General features: G+C 49.7%; 1 protein-coding gene and 1 long non-coding RNA gene across 3 annotated transcripts; one reads left to right on the top strand and one right to left on the bottom strand.

The window, feature by feature from the left end:
- Window positions 1-126: 126 nt before the first annotated feature.
- Slc44a4 (solute carrier family 44 member 4) lies at window positions 127-19,437 on the bottom strand. Of its 2 annotated transcripts, XM_005338972.5 has the most exons (21): window positions 19,284-19,437; window positions 17,404-17,452; window positions 16,633-16,706; window positions 16,430-16,508; window positions 15,508-15,607; window positions 15,301-15,426; window positions 15,024-15,084; window positions 8,133-8,223; window positions 7,967-8,050; window positions 7,470-7,705; window positions 7,259-7,358; window positions 6,512-6,604; window positions 6,141-6,243; window positions 2,693-2,946; window positions 2,510-2,604; window positions 2,312-2,415; window positions 2,129-2,202; window positions 1,835-1,905; window positions 1,635-1,729; window positions 1,471-1,555; window positions 127-374 (listed from the first exon to the last, which is right to left on the bottom strand). In XM_005338972.5, exons 1-21 carry the CDS (start codon window positions 19,315-19,317, stop codon window positions 253-255), a joined length of 2,130 nt encoding a protein of 709 aa, XP_005339029.1. In that variant the 5' UTR covers window positions 19,318-19,437; the 3' UTR covers window positions 127-252. The 2 variants fall into 2 exon arrangements, with proteins under 2 accessions (XP_005339029.1, XP_040138330.1); XM_040282396.2 differs by lacking the exon at window positions 16,633-16,706.
- On the top strand, window positions 10,409-13,733 carry LOC144366265 (uncharacterized). The gene is made up of 2 exons (XR_013425279.1): window positions 10,409-10,640; window positions 13,187-13,733. It is a non-coding gene; the product is annotated as an uncharacterized LOC144366265 (long non-coding RNA).
- Window positions 19,438-19,447: the final 10 nt, after the last annotated feature.

Raw genomic sequence — 19,447 nt, 5'->3', positions numbered from 1 at the left:
TATCAACCTTCTGATTGGCTGAAGTTTAGGGAGGTGTAACAGGGACAGGGCCTAATTTAAAGATACCGGCGGTGGGTGGGATGCGAGAGGCACCGTGTGGTCTTGGAGGGAATAAAAATAACAGAGTTATTGAGAAAAAAAATAATCAATCTTTTAATAAAATCATTTAGCTACAAAATCGGGGTCTGTAAGGCATAATGTGACTGGGCGTCTGTGCAGGCGTGGTGCAGTACTGGGTCAGGGCCTGGTCTCTCATTTCTTCCTCTTCTTGTCGCCAGGGGGCGCCTGGTTCTTCTTGCCCAGAATTTTGAGGAGGCCCTTGGACATGTAGTAGGGTCGGTCCAGGGAGCCATCGTTCCGTTCCAGGTCTTCCACTAGCCATAAGATAGCGTTGTTAGAGTGAACCCTGGTGGGGCCATGCCCTGGGGGAAATAATCTGGGACTGCTGGGACTGCTGGGACTGCGAAACTAGCCGCTGATTTCCAGTCCCGGGGGTATCACCGCCTGCTGATGTTTTTCAAGTAGATTTTGTGATCTATAGGGCAGGTTATGTAATCTCAGGAATGTATTTCATAGAGTCATAAAGATTAAGCAGCATGTCACCTGCTTAGCGCATGGGTAGGGGTGTAGTTTAGTGGTAGAGCATGTGCTTTGTGTGCACAAGGCCCTGGATCCTATCTGCAGCAGATGCACACATGAATTGCTTAGGCATGTATCATCCCCGAAATAAACAAACAAAAAAAACAAATAATACAAAAAATTAATAAAATGGATGTACTTTGTAGGATGAAAATACCCTCTCATTACAGCCACCTGCTGGGAAGTCTCTCTTGTGACTCCCCTGTCCTCCAACACTGGGGAATGAACCCAGGGTGTTCCACCATTGAGCTACATCATCCAGCCCTTTTTACTTATTATTATTTTTTAGTTGTTGATGGACCTTTATTTTATTCATTTATTTATATGTGGTGCTGAGAATCGGAATTGAACCCAGTGCCTCATGTGAGGCAAGCACTCTACCTACCACTGAGCCACAACCCCAACCCTTTATTTTGAGGCAAGTTTCCCAGACTGACCTGGATTTTTTTTTTTTTTTTTTTGTATTGGGATTGAACCCCTAGGGGCACTTAACCACTGAGCCACATGCCCACCTTTTAAAATTTTTATTTTGAGTCAGGTTCTCTCTAAATTGCTGAGACTGACCTTAAATTTGCCGTTCTCCTACCTTAGCCTCTGAGTTGCTGGGATTACAGGTGTGTGCCACCGTGCCTGCCACATGGGAGAGCCCACCAGCCTAGGGATTCACTCCCTCCTTTGTTTCCCAAACCCCTGGCCTTAGGATTTCAGAAGAGGTTCCCTCTGGCTTCTTTAACTCACAAATTGCTGTTTCTAGAAGCACCAAATCTCCAAAAAAGCCTGGCAGTGGGTTACTGTTAGGTTGGGGAGAAGGTAGCTAGGAGTATCACTCACGAAAACAGAGGAAGAGCGTGTCCACACACATGCTGAAAACACTGAAGAAGCCACTGGCAATGACGTAGGCCCCCAGGATGGAGGTCTGGAAGACACAAGGCTGGTTGGAGCTACTGGGATTTTGGGGGAAGTTGGGGGTTGAGTCACAGAGGAGAGTCACTCACCATAATGGGTAGCCAGTAGTAGTTGAGGTGGGGGCTTTCGAAGTCTTTACCCAGCCCCTGAATTCGGCCAGAGAAGAAAAAGAAAGACAGGACCCCTGTGGGAGAGTTCCCAAGATCAGTGCTGCTCCTCTGAGGTCACCTTTCCAGCTCCCCAGCACACCTCCAACCCCCACTCTGCAAATCCCAATCTTGGTCCTTACCAACACCTCCAACCACCAGCAGCTTCCCAAAGAACAACAGCAGGTCTGTGACTTTATCCAGGACAATCACCCTGTACCAGCAATTAGGGTAGGTTGTGGGTGAGAGGCCTAGAAGAACAGCTGACTACATAATTTGCAGGGACTTGTTTGAAATCAAAGTTATTCCCATTTCAAAATGGCTATAACAAAGCATTAAACCAAGTTCAGGGTCCTTCTGAATGCAGTGTGCTTAGGAAGCCAGACTAGGGTGGGAGACCTGAGGGGGAGCCACATGGCAGTGCAGGACAGCCTGACCTGACAATGTTCCTCATGAGCAGCATGAAGGCATTTTTGGCTGAGACACAGAAATTCTTCCCGTAGATGGCAATCTGAGGGGGTAGGAAGGTCAGTCACATGTGGTGGGCTTTCTTAGATTTGGCTTGGGGGCCTAGGCCAAGGGGTACTAGACCAAGGAGTTGCTTGCCCCTGGTAGCTCACCATGATATATGCATTGCGGTTCAGGAACTTGATGAACTTTTCCAGACACCAGAGGCAACACTTGAAGCAGCACATGATACAGCGGGCCATAGGGTTCTGGGCTCCTGGGAAGAAGGGAAACTCCTGTTTGGTCAATGCTTTTCCCCAAGGATCCAGCTGCTTAGCCCAGCCTTCCCCAGCTCTTGACTGCAGGCTCACCTCTCAGCTTGTGGTCGATGTACTCCAAGATGATCCGAGCTATCTGCACAATGGTTAAGATGAGGGCTCCAAATGCCAATGAACCAGTGTGGTAACTGCAGAAGGAATTAGGAAATTAGTGGCAGCCCCAGGACTCCTGGGTCTCTATTGCTCATAGTTCCCAGGGTCCTTCCTCTAGCTCACCGGAGTGTGCGTATGAAGGCGGAGCTCAGGGGGAAGGTGGGGATGTCCCGGGGCTTGTGGAAGGCCCAGTAGAAGGAGGCAAAGGCCCCAGCCAAGACGCACTGGCCCAGGGCCAGTACCCAATTAAGGGTCCAGAAGAGCCCCAGGACCCCATAGATTTGCAGGTTGAAGAGAGATCGTTGTGCTAGGCCTGTGGATGCGTAGCTCTGGAAGACGCACATCAGCCCTGGGCAGGAGTAGTTCATGGACTGGTCCTGGGGGTGGTGAGGAGGACAGGTTGGTTCAGGTCCAGCTTTAGAGACTTCAATGCATAGCCCTGACCTCCACCAGTTCCCAGTAGCCTCCCTCAGTTAGGGAGACAGTTCCTTCTAGGAATCTTATCTCCAGGCTCAGACTGCATTCAGTCTGTTGTTTGGGTGTTAATTAGCTTCCTTGTCTCTGGACTGGCCCAAGAACATCCAGGTCTCTTGGGCCAAGCTAGTGGTGTGTGTGAAGTCCACATCTGTGTGAATTGAATATTCTGGGTATTTTGATATTAAGCAATTAGTTTTAATTCTGTTGGGTGTGATATTGACAGTGGTTATGCTTTTTTTTTACTTTGAGACAGGATCTCGCTAAATTGCTGAAGCTGGCCTTGCAATCCTTCTGCTCAGCCTCTTAAATTGGTGGGATTATAGGTGTGTATTACCACAACTGGTGTGGTTATGCTTTTTTTTTTTTGGTATTGGGGATTGAACCCAGGGATGCTTAACCACTGAGCAACATCCCCAACCCTTTAAAAAAAATATTTTTAGGGACTGGGATTGTGGCTCAGTGGTAGAGCGCTTGCCTAGCACAGGTGGGACCCGGGTTCGATCCTCAGCACCACATAAGAATAAAGGCATTGTGTTGTGTCCATCTACACCTAAAAAATAAAATAGAATATTAAAAAATATATTTTTAGGGCTGGAGCTATATAGCTTAGCGGCAGAGCGCTTGCCTAGCATGCTTGAGGCACTGGGTTCGATCCCTAGCACTATATAAATAAGATAAAATAAAATAAAATAAAATAAAAGCATTCTGTCCATCTACAACTAAAAATTTTTTTTTAAATATATATTTTTATTTAGAGACAGGTTCTCACTGAGTTGCTTAGAGCCTCACTAAGTTGCTGAGAGTGGCTTTGAACTCTCAATCTTCCTGCCTCAGCCTCCCCAGCTGCTGGGATTATAGGCATGCAACACTACACCCAGATGTGGTTATGCTTTTTTAACAAAAAAAAATGTTTATATTGCTGGGGATAGAATTCAGGGCCTTGTGCATGCTAGGCAAACACTCTAGCCCTGAGCTACAGTCTTCATTATGTTTTTTATTTTTTGTTTATTTGGTACTCAAGATTGAACCCAGGAGCGCTTAACCACTGAGCCACATCCCCAACCCTTCTTATTTTTTATTTTGAGACAGAGTCTCACTAAGTTGCTAGGGCTGGCCTTGAATTTTCAGTCCTGTTTTAGCCTCCTGAGTTGCTGAGATTACAGGGGTGAGCCTCCACACTAAAGTTATGCCTTTAAAACTCATCCTGACATATATACATGATGTCCAGAATTTGCATTTATAAACTCCCTAAAGGTCTGGGGTGTAGTTAGGTGGTAGAGCACTTGCCCAGCATGTGAAGGCCTTAGGTTTGCACTGCTAAACAACCAAAAAACAAAAGTTAGGGGGAAAAAATGTCATGAGGGCAGTGAGATAGGTAAAGTAAGAAGAGCAGAAAACTGAGGGTGGTGGACTCTGGGTAAAGAGATTCACCATTCTACTGTGAACCTATTTTGCATGCATTTGAAAATGTCCATAATGAAAAGTAAATGCATATATAAAAACTAAATCAGTCCAGCAAATGTGATCAAGAAAATCTTGATAATTTCTGAAACTGGGTTTATGTTTGAAATTTTGTAATAAGAAAAAAATAATAATAATTCTGGGTACAGTGGCATATACCTGTAACCGTAGCAACTTGGGAGGCTGAGTAGGAGGATTGAAAATTTGAGGCCAGCCTCAACAATTTAGAGAAACCCTAAGTAATTTATCAAGAACTTGTCTTAAAATAAAAAATAAAAAGGGCTGGGTAATGTGGCTCACTGGTTAAGTGCCCCTGGATTCAACCCCCAGTATCAAAAAACAAACAAAAAACATCCCCTACCCGCAAAGAACCAGAAAACAATTTTCCACTTTGTAGGTTACCAGGTTTGCGTCAGTTTTCACTGTAGATAGTAAGCAAGTTGCAAAGAGAAACCAGGCCATTCTGGGCTTTACATACCCAGTGCCCAGTGCCCAGTGTGTCTTCTGCAAGTATAGCTGAGTTTTTTGTTTTTTTTTTTTGCTTGTTTTGGACTGAACCAATTGATGTTCTACCACTGAGTTACATCTCCAGGACTTCTTAAAAAAAAATTTTTTTTTTTTTTTTGAGGCAGGGTCTTAAAATTGTTGGGTCTGGCCTTGACCTTGTGGTCCTCCTGTCTCAGCCTCTTAGGTTGCTTAGGATTACATGCATGTGTGAACCTGCCTGTTTTAATATTTTTTTTTAATAGAATGGGCTCAAGGGCTGGGGATATAGCTCAGTTGGTAGTTCAATCCCCAGCACCAAAAAATAAGTAAGTAAGTAAGTAAGTAAAATAAAAAGAGTGGGCTCAGTACCTTAAACTTGCAATCCTCCTGCCTCAGCCCCCAGAGTTGCTGGGATTACAGGTGTGTACTACTGTGTCTTGCTCCTTTTAAAATCCTTTATTTTGAGACAGGGTCTCACTAATTTGCCTAGACTGGCCTGGATTTATGATTCTCCTGGCTCAGCTTTCGGAGTCTCTAGGATTACAGGTGTGCACCACCACACCCAGCTATGACGTGAAAGCTTTGAGGATAGTAAATTCCCAGCAGTGTATTGCCATGCCCTAGAATCTCACAGGATAGTTTAAGGAAGTAGCTTCTCTTCCAGGCCCACCTCCAAGAATCTCACCTGTGAACAGCCTAGGACAGTGTTCAAGGGAAGTAGACTTAAATAGCAAAACAAAACAACCCCATCACTTATAAGATCTCATCAGGTGCCAGGCATTGTACCAAGTACTTTAAGTATCCAATGTCACTTAACCTTCTCAGCCATCCAGAAGGACAGGGTGAAGGACAGAGCTGAAGTGAGGTGAAGTAGTTAATAACCCTCGAGGCAGAGGAATATCCTGCTGTCCAGCCCTCCCCTCTTCCACCTTTAGGCCATGATGTCTGTCACAGCCTCACTTTTCCATTATGTATAATGGGTGAGTCAGCATGAGGAATAGAGGGTGGTGGTAGGTTATGTGAACTTGAGAGAGCCCCCTGCCCTCTCTGGCCTTAGTCACCTCTGCCCAATGAGGATCTGGGCTAATTAGTTCCTAAGGTCCCCTCAGCCCTCTTGAAGCCCCCTCCATGGTCCACCTTTCCTCACCATGGGGTCACACGATGTATTCACTGGCACGTTCTCACAGCCGGGTGCACTGACATTGGACACCCAGTATACGTACTGGGGTTGCCCAGACGTGGCCAGGTATCCAGAGGGGAGTCAAGGAAAGCACGGTCGCATGGTGCCTCCATAGGCCACTCCTCAGGGACTGTTCCTGGGCCCTGGTGCAGGTTGTATACAGTACAAAGGGGGCTAGAATTCAGCCTGTGCTCCCTTACTCAGTGCTGTCTAGCCACAGGGCTGTTGCTGCACAGAGAAAAGGGTACATCTGCCAAATGCTCTCTGACAGTATATGGGCAAGTACTTCTTTGCCCCTCAGCCCCGCACCCCAAGGCTTTACTGTGGACAAAGGATACAGAGCAGTCATGGCCCAGTAGGCAATGCAAATGACAAGGAGGACAAAGGTGACCAGTGGGTAGAACATGGTTGACATCATCTGACCCACAGCCCTGTGGAGAGACAAGAGCTGTCCACCAACCTGTCCCTAGCCCCACCCATCCTCTGAGAGGGCTGACTCTAGCATGGGCCCCTCAGCTGCCACAGCCAGAGTCGGCCCGGTGTCCCTGGGGTGGCAGCAGTAGGGCAGAAATTTCATCTTTCCTAGCACCAGTGCTTGGTGTGGGTGGGTACAAATCAGGTGCTCACTGAATGAACTGAAGGCAATATATCTTGCTTCTAGGGACCCTTAAAGGGGACTAGAATCACAGAAGCCACTTGGGCAAGCAAAGAGAGACACCAAAGTGTGGTCTCCTTGACAAGTTTGGTGGTTCCTGGTTGGCAGGAAGCTGCCGCTTCTCCTCCCTGCCTGGTCTCCTGCTGTTCCATCCACCACGGCCACTCCCACCCTTCTAGAGGCCTGCTAGTTTTAGGTACTGGGCATTCACCAATCCATTTAATCCTTATTACAACCCCCTAAGTAGCAACTGCTGATTCACCTATTTTACAGGTGGGAAACTGAGGCTCTGAGATCCTGTCATCCAGCAGTGTTACCCACTGCCCTAATACCTTTCTCCTCTGGAGCTCCCTACCACTTCCCTGGCATCCCCACCCCCAGGCCTGCACCCCAACCCTCAGCCCCATCTCCCTCCTAGACAGGCTCTGACTTGCTGGCCTCCTTCAGGAGGGCAATGGCGATGCGAATCCGTTGGCGCAGGAAGATGAGCAGGAGCAGCAGGATGCCTTCAAGCACAGCCAGCACAATCACTGCGGGGGATGGGGGAGACAATGGGCATAGGGCTAGGGTCAGGCCAGGGCCAGCATGGCCCAGGGCCAGGCTCTGATGGCTGGCAGCTGGAGAGCTGGTATGGTACTTACCAGCAGCCAGCCAGGTCTCCTTCACACTCTGGTAGGCACTGAGGTTGGTGGTGAAGCCCAGCTGGGAGATAGAGGCGCCTTTGTCCCGCAGCACTCGGTACTCCTCCCAGCAGTGGTAGATGCCATAGGCCAGCACTCCAAGTACCCCTATGATCAGCACCAGCACTAGGGGCCCAGCCACCAGACGCAGAAGCAGGATAAATAGCAGGCTCAGGATCAGAGCCACACCTAGGGCACTGTAGGCATAGTAACATAGGCGAGGGTCACTTCTGGCTCCTGAAATTGTTTTCCTTTCAGAGGTTTCCAAATACCTTTCCTTATGCCGTCCAATGTCCCCAGATTTGACCCCCTTATAAATCCTGATGGGCATGGAGTCTATTCTGAGTTCTGGCTCTTTCTCTTCTCTCTTCCCTCTGTTTCTGACATGGGACTAGCAGGTAGAGAATCAGGGAGGGGAGAAGGGAAGGACAAGAGAGGAGGAGAGTGTGGTGACTCACACAAGAATCCAATACCAGGATTGGGCAAAATCTTCAAAGATCTTAACAGTGATGTCACGGGCATTGAGGCTGTCAAGAAGACCACTGTTGGGGAGAGACCAAATCAGATGGGGCTGCGGGCTGGAAGTGGTGTGGGATAGATGCGGGTGGGGTGAGCAATGCCTACCTGATTCCCTGAGTAATGGTGGTGTTGCTGATCCAGGGGAATTCGGGTAGTGTAAAGTTAGTATTGGGCAATGGAAAGCAGCGCCCCAGAGCTGGAAGAGAACAGGGATTGCCAGGTGTAAAGACTGTTCCCCCCACTAGCCCATAATGCCTCAGGGGATGAACTCTCCTCTCCTGGGACTAGGGGTGGGGGTGCGGGTGCTGCTCTGGATTCCACAGCCAAGAGGGGGCTCTTGCCCTGTGGTGTCAAGGCTACCATCCATTCCTCTCTGCTGCTGCCCTGGTTCAGATCTCCTCTCCTCTGGATGGACCCCTGTGATACCCCAGTCTCAACTTCCATCCACCCTCTGTTAGGTTGGTGGTGGCAACTTGGTGACTTGGTGGCGACTTAGTGGTGACTTAGAACAAAGCAGCCCACGCAGGAAAGGAACATCAATCAGATGCCTGCAGAAATGCCTGTCAATTAGCCAGATCTCCTGACTAATGCCTGTCAATCAGCAGGACCCCTGGCCAATCCTGGAGTTCAGCCAACTCCCATGACCAAATCCAAGGGGGCAAGGGACCCTAAAAACACCTTTTCCTGTCCCAAGCCCTTCCCTTCCTGCTGTAAGCCCCATAAAGGTCCAGTCCTGTCGAGCTTCCACGCAGTTTCTCCTCAGACCCTTCTCCTGTCCCCTCTGTGGGTCTGATCGAGTTCCGCCCAGGAGTGATATCTCAATAAAGCCTCATTCAGCGGCCCTTTTAAATCTGCCTCCTTTGGTTGCTGCCCGCCTCACCTGATCTGACATCTTGGTGCCGAAACCCGGGAAGGGATCTTTGGGCTTCTCCCTCAGGGGATTGAAACCCATCCCTTCCCCCTTAAAACAAATCGGGAAATTTCTAAGCAGCTCTTTCCCTCTCCCTTCATCCAGGCCAACAGGAGTGGGGTAAGTTCCCATTTCTCCTGACCTTCCAAACCCTTTCTTTCTGTCTGTCCGCGGGGTCTATCCTTAAGTCACACATGCTATAGGCCCTGCCCGTTCTGTTCAGGGCTCCGGGGAATGTGGAGACATCCCAGTCCTCCTGAGAACCGCCCACCCAACCAGGTTGGCCAACTGCTGGGGCCTGCGGAGGCTGTAGGGAACGTCTCAACCTCTGCCCTGGCCCGTATCTGTTCCGTAGGTAAGTGCAGACAGAATTTGGGATGCCTTCTTCTGCTCCCAGTCACCCCGGAGGATGCCAGAAGGTCATGGGAAACACAGAGTCCTCTCCTTAGACCCCAAAGTCCTTGGGTGTCTATATTCAAATCCTGCCAAGTTAGGGCTCATTCAAGAACTGCCTGGTATTTTACTGCAGTTATACAATTGGTCACAATGGCCCCCAGAAGGAACTGTTGATTTTAAACCCTCACTGAATTGGACAATTTCTGTCGCCAGACAGATTCGCTCCTGTCCTTCCCTCTGCTTTCCGCTTCCAACCTTCTCTCTGCTTTTTGCTCCTGTCCTTCTGTCTGCTCTCCCTACCAGCGGTACCATGTCCCCTCCCCCTCCCTGCCGCTGCCGTGGCCCTGTCTGCGCGCTTCCAGTCTGCCTGGCCACCAGGCACAGATGTCCTTTCTCCCTCCCTCGATGGCTCCTCTCGCACGCCTCCCTTTGCTGCCTGGTTCCAACCGGCAGGCAGAATGGGTCCCACCTGGCTGCAATGGGTGGGATCTCCGGATCCCTCTGGGCCTCCTCCTCAGCTATGCTCACCTCTTCTACTGACAAGCCCTTTCCCCTCCCCCTACTCATGCCTCTCTTCTCCTGTCAGTTCCAGCACCCAGTCCCACCAGGCCCTCCCACCAGCTAACCCATAGCTCCTTTGTCTTCTCAAGGAAATGGGTGCTGCTGAAGGGATCATTCAAATCACATCCCATTCTTACTTCAGGATCTTTCCCAGAATCCAGATGAAAATCCATCCTTATTTCTCAGCTGCCTTACAGAAGCCCTAACCAAATATACTAGGCTGGATCTTGAGTCTCCCACCAGGGCTACAGTGTTAACAATCCATTTCATTACTCAGTCGGCTCATGATATTAGAAAAAGCTCAAATGAGCTGAGGAGGACCCTCAGACCCCTATCTGAGATCTGGTGAAAATGGCCTTTAAAGCAGGCTCCATTGCAGAAAAAGGTAACACCCCAAACCCAGGCCTTGGCAGCGGCCCTGAGGCCTATGTCTCTAGCAAAAGCTTCACGGGGGAAACCAGCATTCCTCTCTGCCAGGAGTTTGCCTCAAATGTGGATCCAAAGGTCACTGGGCTTGCTAATGCCCAAACCCATGGCCTCCTCCCAGGCCATGCCCCACCTGTAAGCAGACAGGACATTGGAAGATTGCCCCATGGCTGGCCCTTCCTCGGTGCCTCTATGCAGGAGTATGACCAGTCAGGCGGTCCCTTCTCTTGAACTATTGGGGTTCGCAGAAGACTGAAGAAGCCCAGATTCAAAGACCCCCATTACCCTCTCTGAGCCCAGGGTAATGCTCCATGCAGCGGGTAAGTCCATAAGCTTCCTTGTGGACACGGGGGCTACCTGTTCTGTCTTGCCTGCCCACTCTAGGCCTCTGTTTCATTCCCAGGTCTCAGTTATGGGGATTGATGACAAAGTTGCTGGGGTCCTGGCCCAGCGGGGTCCAGGGGGTCCTGACTTCCTCCCCAAACCGAACTGCTAAGCTGGCCTGTGCCCTGGAGGGACACCCTTTCACACACTCTTTTCTAGTTATTCCATCCTGTCTAGTTCCTCTCCTAGGTAGAGATGTTTTCCAATTACTAGGAGCCACCCTCCAACTATATCCCAAGAATACTACCACCCATTTCCTTCTGCCTCTAATTCTTACCCTCTCTAATGACCTGATCTAGTTGTCCCCAGATCTGGGACATCTCTACGCTGGTCATAGCCTCCCACCACAAGTCAGTCCCAACCCAGCTGAAACCCCAAACTAAATTTCCCTGAGTCCCTAAGACTCCCCCGCAACACTCCCATATTTCTGGTACGCAAACCCTCAGGCACCTATCACTTAGTCTAGGAACTCCACCTAATTAACGAGGCCATTATGCCTATCCACCCGGTGGTTTCCAACCCTCACGCTTTTCTTTTTAGTATCCCCCCTTTGACCACTCACTTTACTATCCTGGATCTAAAGCTGCCTTCTTTACAGTGCCTCTGTGTCCTGACTCTTATTACCTCTTTGCCTTCACGCGGGAAGACCCTATATCCTTTAGGTCTCAAAAGCTGACATGGTCAGGCCTACCCCAAGGCTTCAGGGACACTCCTACCTCTTTGGTTAGGCCTTGACACAGGATTTAACTGTTTGTGGTTTGGGGATAGCACTCTCTTACAGTTTCCCTACCTCAAGGGAAACTGCTAACACCGTCCCCTCCATCCTCATTGAGCAGATCATTTCCAGATTTGGACTTCCTACCTCCATCCAGTCAGATAATGGTCCGGCCTTCACTTCTCAGGTTGTTCAACTAGTCTCCAAAGGCCTCAACATTACTTGGAGGCTCCATATCCCCCAACGACCCCATACAGTCATACTTTCATGCTGGGACCCACCAAACTGGAAGTTTCTCGCCAACCCTCTCCTTCTTTTACTAATCATTAATCTCTCTAAAGCTTCTATCCCAACCCACAGATGGCACTTCTACATCCAAGCAACATGGCAACAGGATGGCACCACCCGCTCTCAGTTTATGGGCCAAGGCGATTGCCCTTTCACTGGCTGTAATTGGGCCGTCATCCTTAATGTTACTGGATTCAACCGGGCCACCTCATCCCACTTATGTTCAGCAATGCTATGCTTCATATCAGACCAAACTGAAGAATCCTGTAAGCACTAGCCTGACACCTATGGCGGGTGCCCTTATAATTCATGAAAAAAACGCTTTCTAGATAAGCCTTGCTATGAGAATTGAGCATACACCAAATTGACTATTTGGGACCCATGGAACCCAAAATGGGCTTCTGGTGTTGATGGTAAATTCTATTCGTGGGGTTTTGCCAAACACCCCTCAGCCTCTATCAGAATATGGAGAACTTATATACAACTGCTCCCTCAAATTCACATAACCATCCAGGAGCAAGAGAAGGAACTCCAACACCAGCTGGATGCAGTTGCCCATCCTAAAGCTGACCCTTTCTCATAGGTGGCCCTAATACATCAGGCCTTCAGCTTCTCAATTTGTCCAAAGTGAATAACATTTCAGACTGTTTCCTCTGCGCAGGTTTGGATCATACTTCATTAATTGCGATTCTTATTGAGTTTCCACTCAATACCTCAACTCGACCCCAAGGACCCCCCTCTCCAGCTTTTGAGGAAGTACCTCTTTTTCGTAACTCATCAGGGAACTTCTCTTGCTGCTACACTTCCTCAGGTTCTGCACCCAGATTGTTCGAATTTCTTAACCTTTGCTCCACCTGAGTTCTTTTTCTGGTGCACTGGTACCCTAACAAAAAAATCTAAGTCTCAACATGCCGTTTGCTTTTTGTGTTCCTTCCACCTTGGTCCCCCAATTAACTCTGTACAGTGAGGCTGAATTAACATGGCTTGTCACCATCTCCCTTTCCAGGACAAGAAAGGCCGTCTTTCTGCCAGTGGTAGTTGGACTCTCCCTGGCCTCCTCCCTCGCTGCCTCTGGACTCAGGGCAGGAGTACTTGGTTATGCAGTAACCGCTACTCAGAAGCTTGAACAACAACTTTGGGAAGCAGTAGAGGCATCAGCCGCTTATCTTGCTTCCCTACAAAGGCAAATAACATCTCTTGCCCAAGTCTCATTGCAGAACCATAGAGCTCTAAATCTTTTGACAGCAGATAAAGGAGTGTGTTCCTAAAAGAAGAATGCTGCTATTATATCAATGAAACTGGATTGATCGAAGAGAATGCTGACACTCTCCATCGTTTGGATGAAAGGCTTAAATGGCAACCATCAAATGACCCTTGGTCAGGCTGGCTAAACTCAACCCTCATTGCGTGACTGACTCCCATTCTCACTCCTATATTAGTAATAGGACTTCTATTAATGATTGCTCCCTGCCTCCTCAGGTTCGTTCGAAAGCGAATGAGTGAAATTGCCAGCGTGACCTACAACCAGATGCTCCTACACCCCTACAGTTTCCTTCCCACGGAACCTACACCTGAGCTACTCCCCTCTCATGATGCCCCTAAACAAGCTGGAAGTAGCTAGACGAAATTTGCACCCTGTATCACCAAAAAGGCTGGAATGTTAGATCGGTGGTGACAACTTAGAACAAAGCAGCTCGCGCGGGAAAGGAACATCAATCAGATGCCTGCAGAAATGCCTGTCAATTAGCCAGATCTCCTGACTAATGCCTGTCAATCAGCAGGACCCCCTGGCCAATCCTGGAGTTCAGCCAACTCCTCTGACCAACTCCAAAGGGGCAATGGACCCTAAAAACACCTTTTCCTGTCCCAAGCCCTTCCCTTCCTGCTGTAAGCCCCATAAAGGTCCAGTCCTGTCGAGCTTCCACGCAGTTTCTCCTCAGACCCTTCCCCTGTCCCCTCTGTGGGTCTGATCGAGTTCTGCCAGGGAGTGATATCTCAATAAAGCCTGTTCAGCGGCCCTTTTAAATCTGCCTCCTTTGCCTGACTCGATTGACCTGACACCCTCTGCCTGTCTGTGGGCCAGGAAGACCAGGGCACAGCATGACCTCATCATTCTGGGCTCTATGTCCTTTGGCTTCTCAGATACCTTCAGAGGCTCTGCCTGGAAACCATCCAGGTTCCCTGGCCCAGCTTCTGGACCCTGCCTTCCATTGTCCCCTCACTCTACACCTCCCTTCTTTGAAGTCCCCCCCCCCTCCTCTGGAACAGCTTTTGCTCAGTCTCACCTCCACAGGAAGCTTTCTCACCCATCCCCATCTCCTGTGGTACATGTTATGTACATGTAGAGCCATTTAATTCACCCTCACAACCTAGCCAGGAAGAGGCATTCTGTTATTTACATTACAAAGAAGAGGAAACCAGGTGCAGGGAGGTTAAGTAGCCCAGATCACTCAGCGGGAAAGTGCTAGAATTTAAATCCAGATCTGACTTTGGAGCAATCTTTTGACACACTTCTTATTGTACTTACATTAAAAACTATTTATCTTTACTCATGCTACAATTTAAAAAAATGTTTTACATTAAAAAAATGTATTAGGAGCTGGGCATGGTGAGGCATGCCTGTAATCCCAGCTACAGGGGAAGGCTGAGGCGGCAGGAAGATTGTAAATTCAAGGCCAGCCTGGGCATTTTAGTGAGACTTTGTTTCAAAATGTAGTTTAAAAAGGGGCTGGGGGTAGCTTAGTGGTAGAGTGCCACTGGGCTCAAGCCCCAGTACTCCTTCCCTCCCCTATCACACGCACGTGTATGTGTGTGTGTGTGTATGTGTGTGTGTGTGTATGTGTGTGTATTTGAGGTTGCAAAGGAAAACATACAGGATAAAGGCCAATTACAACCCCACCACCCACTCACATTCATTTGTAACAGCTGGATAGATATCCTTCTAGTCTTTTTCCCTATACAAAAGGGTAGTATGTGTGTATAGATTCTTCAATGGGGTTTTCATGGGGTTCTCATACAGTCTCTATGACCATCTCTGATCTCTCCACCTACAATGTAGCTTAGGCCCAGAGCAATTTCTACCTTCCCCACATTTATCCCCAGTGCCTGGTACATAGTAGGTGCCCGAAAAACACTGATGGTCTGACTGTGGGGTCACACGGCAGAGAGAGAAATGGAGACCTGTTGCTCATTCTACTTGTGCCACTGACAAGCTGTGTGGCTTTACTTTCTTTACTCTCTGGTTTCCTCATTTGAGAAATAAAAAAAAATATATATTGGAGGAGATGATGCCTGAGGAGGGAACTGTGTTTCTCACCTGGAGTGGAGGGCAGGAGGAAACTGGGGCAGAATTCCTGTTGCAGGCTTTGGAGTACCGTCTGTGGGGTGGGGAAGGGAGAACAGATACACACACAGACATAGAACAGGATGGAGAAGTTGGGTCCCCTCACCGCCACTGCCACTGTTGCCACCACCACTACCACAGGGCTCAGCCGGTCCACCCTTCCCAGGAACGTCTACTCAACTAACTCTACTACTCCATCCTATTGTGGGCCCTCCTGAGTGACAATGATGATGTCGGGGGCAGTACTCACCATATTCCCGGGCACCCCTGGCAGACAAAAGTTCTTTTTTTCTTTATAGAAGACCTCTGCGACTGTCAGCGAGAACTGATCTTTTTCCACTGTCCATACAGCCTCCGGGCAGGAGGACACACATACCTGGGGAGCAGAGAATGTACTAAGGGGCTAGTACCTGGGGTCCTGGGGACATGTGAGGCAGAGGCAGCCCCGGGCTCTGACCTGGGGCGTAGGGCACTGTAGTCCCTTCTGGGCGACTGTGATGATGTTGTTGGCCACTATGCAGCTGAAGATGTTGAAGTACAGGACATAGGGTTTATCTCTGCAGGAAGAGAGGAAGAGTGGGCTCAGGGCCTCATCTGGTGTTAGGGGAGGGGAGGATCTACTGAGGTCACTCCCCTAGAGTACAGTGGACCTAGAGGAGTGGCCTAGAGGAGTCACATCCAGCACCTGGTCCTAGCTCCTCTGGGGAGGTAAGGGAGACACCTAGATGATTTCCCAGAACAACTCCCATCACAACAGCTAAGGAATGGCTGAGGGCATCAATTCTGTAGCTTAATCCTTTCCTACTAGCTTTATGACTTTGAGCAAGTCACTAAACATCTCTCTGACTCAGATCTATCATCTATAAAATGATAATATCTACATCATGAGGCGTTAAAGAGAGCATGTGTAAAGTATACTGCCTGCCTGGAACATAGTCAACACTATGTAAATGCTGGAGGGTTGATTATTTATTAAACATTTCCTGCCTGTGGAGACTGACAGCATCACTTCTATAATCATCCTTGTGTTTCAGATGAGGAAATCAAGCTCAGAGAAGTTAAGTAAGTTGTCGTAAGGATAGACAATCAAAACTTAAGCCAAATCTAAACAGCCATCTCTGAACTCTAAAACCATGCAATTTACCACGTTCTGGCTAAGTCCTCTCAGTTCTGGGGGACTCAAACTAAATGTCCAGCGAAGGGAGGGCTCTGGTGTGATCAGATTCAGAGAGGGTGGGGGTGGGGTGGGAACAACAGGGGAAGAGTGTAGAAGAGCATGATGGTTCTCATGCCTGAGCTGGGGGATGGGAGGCTGTTGCCATCTCCTGCCCATTCCCACCTTACCTCCCTCCTTTCACTCTTTCTATCTTTGTACTTACTTGTTCTGCCCCAACCCGCAGTAGGCACCTGTGGAGTTCCTGGGGTAGAGCACTTGCCGGGGGTCTCCATACACCCAAGCTGAAGACAGACATACACAGATGGATCATGGGAGGGCAGGAGCTTGCAGGGAGCAGCTATGGGGTGTTACCTCTGGGTTATCGCCCCCACCCACCATTCCAACACTGCGCAGATGGAAACTCACCCACAATCCCCACCACGATATAACCCAAAATAAAGAGAAAGAAGATGACACAGCAGATGACATCCGTGCAGCTCCTGGGAAAGAAATGGAGTCTGACTGGGGAGGCTTTGGGGAGGTATAATGGAGGGAATTGGTGAGGGGAAGGGGACAGTCCCCAAGGGTCTGCTGGTGAGTTGGGAAAAGCTGGAGTGGGTATTAGCAGGTTTCATGTATTGTTTGAAGTACTGGTGATTAAAAACACAGGGACACTCTGCGGTTGAACTCCATCCCTGGCTCATTTTATTTTATATAATGAGATGAGCTCTGGCTGAATAGATGAGGCTGCCCCAGAATGTGCAATCCTTCGGCCTCTTTCTTGGGATTACAGGAATTCACCACTGTGCCTAGCTTATTTATTTATTTATTTTAAAAGAAAACCTCTTTGTGGGTATCTTTCTTCTAAAGTATGACAGAGAAAAGCACAACTCAGGGGCTGTGGGTATAGCTCAGGGGTGGAACATGAGCTGGGTTCAGTCCCCAGTACTGCACACAAAAAGGACAAGTCCTAAGTACTCAACTGGGTGAATTTCCCCCAAATGTACACCCCTGTATCACCAGTACCAGGAAGCTCCCTGCTGACCAGACACAACAAATACCCTGGGGTAGCATTTTTTCTTTCTTTCTTCTTCTTCTTTTTTTTTTTCTTTATTATTTTTTTTTTTACTGATATTTTAGCAAATACAAAATAAAAACCAGACTCCCCTGCCCCCCAGGGCAATGACCAGAACTCACCTGTTTTTGATGGGGCCTCGAAAGGAGGGGTCATATTTGGCAGGTTTCCCTGCGGGGCATGGAGAAAAGTGTGGAGAATGAGGCCCTGAAGGGGTTTCTCCATTAGTCTGTTCCTCTGGAGTCCCTCCTGGCCCTAGGATCCTGTCCAGGGCAGGGCTGGCAGGAGGGGAAATCTAGGCAGCAGGAACTGCAGAATCCAGGAATCTACGCCTGGTCAGCAGCTCAACTGCTCACCTTAAACTCCACTCAGATGACAGGCAGAGGTGGGGAGGGGGACTTTCTGTTTCCAGATCAAGGCTCACACCTCAAGGCTGCCTGTCTGGGAGATGCCTTGGTCCCCTGGCCCCATTTCTCTCAAGGCTCCCTCTAGCTGGTGGGAGGTGGGACACTTTGTCTCAGGGGCTCTCAGTCCCCTCTCTTATCCTTCTCCTCTCTCTACATTCTGCTTTGGACTTCCCAGGCCCAGAGCCCCTCAGGGAGGTGTCCCAGCCCCTTATCACAGCTGCTCCAGAACCAATGCCTATCTTCACTCTCTGACCTGAAGCCATGGACAAAAAAATATTGAGCCGAGGGTGTCAACCCCTGCAAGGGCCTGGGGATTGGAAAAAGAGGACCCCTATAGAGGGGACCCCACTTCAAAGGGACCTCAGTTCTCAGGCAGCCACCACAGAGCTCTGGGTGCCAGTCAGGGTGACACCTGAGCTGACTGGCTGTTGAGATTGTGGCCACGTCCTGTTCCTGGTCCTCCCTGAGTACACACAGGGAGGAGGTGGGGCCAGGCAGCCAGGGTCTCACTGTGGGCACCAGGAGGGAGGGCAGAAGGCTGGGCCAGAGTCTGGGAAGGGGTGGGATCCTCTCTGCCCAGGTGCTCTGGACTCTGTCCCACCTTGGCTTATGGGCATGAGGTCAATGATTGATCCAAAGCTGCTCCAGGAAGTTTTCTGGGGAGTGTCCTGGGCCCCTTCCCCCACCTCTCTAGGGAACACCTGGTCCTCCAGGCTTCTCACTCAGGATTGTCTCCCCTCCAGACCTAAGGGGATCTCTGTGGGCAAGCTACAGCCCTTGCTGCTCACAGGAATCCTGGAGGCTGGTCCCCAGCTCCCTCCCTACTCCTAGCCCTTTTTCCTAGCAGATTCTGGAAGCCAGCTCCTGGCTCCTTCTCCCTTTGGCCCTTACTCTTCACAGGAATCCCAGTCCTGGTCCTACTCCTCAAAGTACTCCAGACAGACTCCCACTCCTTACTCCTAACAGAGACGCCAAGGCAGGTCACAGCGCCATTTCCATTAAGACCCTTATCCCCAATTATTCACAGGGATCCTAGCAGGACCCATTTCTCTTGCCGTTCCTTGCAGAGACCTGCAAGTAGACCCCAGCCCACTCAACATCACATGCTCCCACTCCTCACAGAGACTGCCCGGCAGGCCTTGGCACCTTTCGGCTTCAGAGACCCAGAGTCCACACTGACTCCTGGACTCTTCCTCACAGAGGCTCCAGCCTTACCCACCAGGTTCAATAGCACATGACATCGCAGTTCCTGCACCCCTGTTGTCCTGCTCATGACCCCAACCCTGCCACTTTTCATCTGGGCTTTGTTTGCCCATCCCTTCCCGACCCTCAGAGCACAGAGTGCAAGCCTGAAATCCTGTCACCTCCTCCAGCTTCACTCTACAAATGCTCCCCAGCAATGGCCCTCAGGCTCTGAGCCCTATTCTCTCCCCAGGACCCTGATCCTACCTCCTTCCACCTGCTCCTGTTTCCAGGGCTCTTTCCTCAGGGACCCAGGACTTTCCTTAGTTCCTCTCTCTGGAGCTAGTCTCAGCCACTGTGTCCTGCCAGTTTCCCTCCCTCCACAGAGCCCCGGCTTCTCCCTTCAGTCTCACCATAGGCCTCGTCCTCATCCTGCTTTCCTCCCATGGCTCAGTCTCCCGGAGTGATTGCAGCCCAGGAGACCAGGCGTCTCACCTGCCGCCAGCCCCGCCTTCCCACACGTCACAGCTCCACCCCCGGCTGTGGTCCCCGACACACTCTAGTTCCTCCTTCAGAA

This window comes from Ictidomys tridecemlineatus, chromosome 8, assembly GCF_052094955.1.
Source record: "Ictidomys tridecemlineatus isolate mIctTri1 chromosome 8, mIctTri1.hap1, whole genome shotgun sequence".
Taxonomy (NCBI): domain Eukaryota; kingdom Metazoa; phylum Chordata; class Mammalia; order Rodentia; family Sciuridae; genus Ictidomys; species Ictidomys tridecemlineatus.
This window is presented reverse-complemented; position numbering and strand designations above follow the sequence as displayed.